Source organism: Bison bison, unplaced genomic scaffold (genome assembly GCF_000754665.1).
Source record: "Bison bison bison isolate TAMUID 2011002044 unplaced genomic scaffold, Bison_UMD1.0 scf7180017864142, whole genome shotgun sequence".
Lineage (NCBI taxonomy): Eukaryota > Metazoa > Chordata > Mammalia > Artiodactyla > Bovidae > Bison > Bison bison.
In genome coordinates this window covers 591,213-596,989 of record NW_011494714.1, presented here as the reverse complement: position 1 = coordinate 596,989, position 5,777 = coordinate 591,213, and the positions used below count along the sequence as shown (strand labels likewise).

The following is a 5,777-nucleotide window of genomic DNA, read 5'->3' as shown; positions in this document are numbered from 1 at the left end:
ACAAGGAAACAGATGACATGAGACCTCTGACTAATAAAGTTGTATGTATGTGCTGTATGCTCAATCGTGTTCAACTCTTTATGATCCTATGGACTGTAGCCTGCCAGACTCCTCTGTCCATGGAATTTTCCAGGCAAGAATACTGGAGTGGGTTGCCGTTTCCTACTCCAGGAGATATTCCTGACCCAGGGATCGAACCTGCATCTCTTGCCAGGGATGGAACCCACGTCTCTTGCATCTCCTCATTGGCAGCTGGATTCATTACCACTGCACCACCCGGGAAGTCTGCCTAATAAAGTCGCTTTGTTGCTAAGTCACTTCAGTTGTGTTCAACTCTTTGCGACCCTATGGACTGTAACCCACCAGGCTCCTTTGTCCATGGGATTCTCCAAGCAAGAATACTGGGGTGGGTTTCCATGCCCTCCTTAATATAGTTAGACATCACTAACAATTGTATATTTTGAAAGGATTGTATTTGAAAAGACTGCAGTTTCTTTAGGTCAAATTTTTTGGGAAACAATTATATATCAAAATTAGACTTCATTAGACACATTTTCCATCAAGTTCCTCTCTCCATCAATGAAAAACAGCAAATCAGGTTTCAAATCCATCAAAAGCCTAATTATCAAGGAAGAACTTAGGATAAAACTCTGGTCCCAATTCAGTAACAGTATGTTTAATATCTAAGCAAAAAATGTAATCTATAGTCATCAGGACTTACTTTGGAAGTTCATAAAATCAGGTCTGTACAGTGATTTGCATTTGGAAGGAATAAAATAGAAATACCTAGCAGGATAAAATCTTAGAAAGCACACACTTGGATAGTTTTATGAAAATAAGTATTCATTTATTAAAAACAAACTTCAGAAAAGTATGTCTGTTAAACATGGCTAACTTTGATAACAGGAAGTCAGTGAGGAAAAAGCTTGATGAGGAAGAAAAATATCAGTTACTAAGTACTACTATATCCACTTCGATTATACCCCTGGTTATCTTGAAAAGCATGATAGTAGCTCTAAGGACTTTAGACAGTTCTGGGTTTATGGCACGATCTGTCTTTCATGTTTTATTGATTTCCAACTTTAAAAGCATAGGCCCAAAGGGTAATATTTTATGACACTAAACCAAAGGTATATTCTAGGGAAATTCCTCTCTTTTAAAGTAGTCTATGTAATTTTCCTATCTGATTCCACTATGGAATTCCACTATAAAAAAAATTTTATATTTTTGCTGTTGTTTTCAGAAGCTTTATTAATTCTTTAAACCTTAGGACCAAACTGCCTGTAAATTTTTCTAAGGAGAAAGTAGACAGCCATCCAGATTTTTGCAACATTGCCTCTTTGGCCCCCTTTCTTAAAAAGGGTATAGGTTCAGTTTAATTAACATTACTTTTTAAATGTGCAAAAATCTACCTCTGCTTTTTTAAAGCAAATAAAAGGAAGAAAAATATGGCATCATTCCAATAATCAAATGCCAATAAAATGGCAACAGTACAAAGATCTAAGCAAATCTCAAATACAGCAGATTCATAATTAGAATATCATGTAATAATTTTAGCAAGAAAAAGCTTAATAATAGGTAAAGGAAACCAAATACTATGTTAACCGTAATTAATCTTACAAACTTTCCAGTATCATAACTACTTGCTTTTGAATAACTAAATGTAAGCCTCATTTTTTAAATTAAATGTCTACTCAACAAAACTAATTGGAACGAATACATTTATGCAAATTTACATCCTAGAATACCAGAGTAAACAGGAGACAACAGTCAAGGGTGAATAAGAAAGTTCTATTCTTTTTCATCATCTGTGTGATCAGGTGGCAAAGGACATGCTCTGTGGAAAGAAAAGAGAACTTCAGTAGTCACCTGAGTCCAATGTTTTAAAAACAAAACATGAATAGTTTTTAAAAACTTACGTAAATCAAGAACATTAACAGTGCAGTGGATCTGGTCAAGTGACTAGAAATAAGAGAAAATTAAACTCCCATAAACTGACAAATCCCTACAGATTCCAAATACTAAAGTGACAAAAATTTTTAATCTATTTTGCCTCTTAATTTGCCAAGTCAGTTTCTCCTTTAGAATATGTTGCCATTTTTATTTAAGAGGGAATCTCTATTTCTATAATATCTTCTTTCAATGTGTTAAGTAGATTGATGAAGCAGTATAATCCTTCAGCAAGAACTCTGTGATAATAGAAAGAAAAAAATTCAACCAATCCACTTGAACAGAGAAAACACCAAGTTGTCATATTTGACTGTATATCCTTTGGAATTTATGAATGTATTATCTAGTTAGAAAATGCCCAAATTGTATTGTTGGCATATGGTAAACATAGCTTTTGAAAAACAACTTACATTATCCCGAAGTCCTCTGGTACTCAGTATAATTTTTATAGAGAAAAAGTCAATTAAAATTTTTAAATCAGAATTTTTTAGAGCTGGTAAAGATTTGTGAGATCTATCCTAAAACAGTCAGTTTTCAAATTAGATCTAGACATAGAGCTAGAAGGTGAAAGAAGGAAGCTAAAACAAGGATATTCTGACTTGGTGTAACATTACCATTGACTCATCCACTATTACATTACCAAGAGGTCTTCATTGTACTTTCCTGGAAATGAAATGAAGTTAACAAATGAACACTATTGTAATTCAAAAATTCTTTTCTTCAAAGACCTGATTTAAGGTTTTAAGAAGACAGTTTTTCTTGATTCAGATTCTCCCCTATGCAACAGGGAAATTTACCCTGCCTTTGTGAGAATAATAAAGCCATAAGAGTAGCCATATTCCAGATAAAGAACTAGGGAGATTATAATAGAAGTCCTTCTGATATACTGATAGTTTTCTATTTATAATCAATAATAAACTATTGAAAGAATTCCTATCACAAGGAAAAAAATTTTCTATTTCTTTAATGCATCAATACGAGATAGATGTTCACTAAACCTATTGTGGTAATCATTTCATGATGTAGGTAAGTCAAATCGCTAGACTGTATACCTTAAACTTACATAGTGCTGTTTGTCAATTACATCTCAGTAAAACTGGGAGAAAAAAGTCAATCTTTTTGATTTACTATCAATTTACAAATCAATTGATTTACTATAAAGGGATAAATGCAACTCTCAAACAATAACAAATCTAAGAAAGAGGCCTAAAGCAATAAGATAAACCTCCATTACCTAGTTTTATGTCACAGATTTTATTATACTATGGATCAAAGTTCTTTATGAGACTATATGTATAACCTTTCACTATATGATAGGAAACCTGCAATATAGGTTTTATTGCTATGATGATCAATGGTATAGCCATATTTGGCTATATTGCAAAATATTTTATTTCTTTAATTGAAGTCACAAATAATTCAAGAGGATTGTTGAATATTCTTGAATATTGACTGTTAGTTTGTTCATATTAGAATGAGAAAGAATAAGGAAGAATGGTGCCAGTAAATGAGAAGAAGATCCTAAAAGAGACTTTTAGGATCATGATAACAAGTCTGTTAAAAAAAACTCTATCCAAAAATGTATCCTCTTTCTTGTTGATTTTAACAGAAATGATAATAGTGATATAACAACAAAGTATAAAGTTCAGCTACTGCTCCAGAATTTGACATTCCTTTTAAATATCTCATAGGTTGAATAGTAAGCACTCAATAATAATTTACTAAATGATCTTATGAACAATATTGTCTTAAAATTTTAGATGCAAAAATATCATTTTTATATGTTAATTCCTTTTTTAAAACTCCTCTTTAACCATTTATTTTTATCTAGCTGTGTTCAATGCAAATCAAATCCAAACACAATGTACAATCCAAAATAGGTGTACAGTGTTCAGATATGAAGTAAGAGTGTGTTCATTCACACACATGGATCTCACATAACTTGAGATGGATGTTAGGTCTATTGTTCCTGTTTACATTTCTAAAGATGACAAATATTGGTTAAAATTTATTTAGAGTACTGTAAGTATTGAATACTTATCATTTAAGCATCATTGTATGAACATGTAAACCAATGATTTCTACTTCTAAAAAGATTTCTATACATCAAGGCAGTTCTAAAGTTTTACTTTCCAGAATCAAGTCCACTTAGGTTTAGAATTATCTAAAAATAATGACTGATGTAAAAAGTGTTCCACATGCAGCTATTCTTATTCATCAAGTTTAATATATAAATGTGTATTTACAGAAAGCACAAAACAGTTATGAATTTAATGCAGGCAAGTTTCCAGTCTTCACTTCCCAACTACCTAATACACATTATTTTTCACTTCCTTCATATATTTGCCTCTTAATTTCCAAATTTATCAAACATGCCTTCAAAACATCAATTTTTAGGTTTTAAAAATTATTCAGTACATGCAGAAATAAAAAGCAATATTTTAAGATTGTTTGAAGTCAATGCACTTCTAATCTTTGGAATAAAGTTAAGAGATCAGAATTAGCTAAACTAATCTGGCACTACTGTTGGATGGGAATGTGTTACAGGAAATAACTGTAATTTGACTTTTAAGTACATATGCAGGGATTACCTATGTTTGGATTTATAGTATATTCCAACCCATTATTGCCCTGGAACATGTCAGTTATTACAGAAATCCAAATGCAAAGTCAAATTCAAAAGCCCAGAGGAAAAGAGTTAAGTTCCCAAGAGAACAATGAAAACAATGTAAAACCTTATGGAGAGTGTATCAGCATTAAACCAGGACTGCTGAAACAATACACAGAGGATTTAATAACTGCTGATTCCTTCCAGTGTACATCGTAAACAGAATCACTGACGCTTTTTGCATCACCTAATTGTTTACCTTCTAGAGTTCTTGAACCAAAATGAAAACTGAATCTCCATTTCATAGCTCATCCTTTTTCTCTAGATGAAGATGCAATTATTCTTATCTAGATGCAAGGTACAGTTTGAAGTGTCCATGTTTCTTGTTACATTTAATCACATCATTAATTCCTGATATTGTCTCCATTCTTATGATGAAACTCCAGGAGATTTAATATTGGCTGTCATTATCTGCTTAAATCCTTCAGATGCTCTTTAAACTAATCCAATTTGAGACTCTCAACATTTTCTGCCTTAATAAAATAAGGGGTAGAATTAATGGATTTGATGAAGACTTTCTCATTTTCTTCCTGACACAGAATTTCTAGATGCCTTGCGGACTGGGCTTTAGAATATGGGTTGGTAAACCTAGATGTTTCTTGGCCAAGTCTCTTAATGGTAGAGATGTAGAAGGGCAAGCAAGACAACAAGGAGACTAGCTGTTGACCGCAAGGCACAACTGACAGCTGTGGTTTGGACTGGAGGACCTTCTGTGCTGGTTAAAGGAACGGATGAATAAACTTGCTTGGGTAGGAGCAGTACCAGAAGCAGCAGCCCCAGCGTGAGCCCGGCCACCGCCCACTTGTCCATGTTCCTCACTCCGCCTTGAGCCGGCTTGCTGCTTGGTGCCCAGGAGGATCACCTGCTCCTGGCTGGTGCTGGGAGGTATCTAGCAGGGTCTTAAACCAGAAGGCTTCACAATGGCAGTGATGTCATACCACCCACACTCACCACGCCCCACCTCCAGTCAAATAATTTATTTTTGAAATGAAAACTTCAACACTCTTTAGAGAGTCTGCACTATTTCTCATAAATCTATTTAAAAAGCAGGTTTCCCTTGTTTATTTCCTCCTAAAAGTATTTTTCCCCCAGATTCTTAAAATATGTTTGTTGTTGAAAATTGGTAGCGCTGAGTGTGAGGAGAGGTTTTTACCCAGTG

General features: G+C 33.7%; 1 protein-coding gene and 1 pseudogene across 1 annotated transcript in view; one reads left to right on the top strand and one right to left on the bottom strand.

Annotated features, from left to right (window-relative positions):
* Window positions 1-822: 822 nt before the first annotated feature.
* Window positions 823-5,777, bottom strand: part of KIAA0101 (KIAA0101 ortholog) — an 8,297-nt gene continuing 3,342 nt past the window's right edge. The window contains exon 4 of the mRNA XM_010840193.1: window positions 823-1,837. Coding sequence (XP_010838495.1) covers window positions 1,792-1,837 — 46 coding nt within the window. The 3' untranslated portion in view covers window positions 823-1,791. The remainder of the gene's footprint in view (window positions 1,838-5,777) is intronic.
* The window catches only part of LOC104988790, a 2,695-nt pseudogene continuing 1,506 nt past the window's right edge, over window positions 4,589-5,777 (top strand).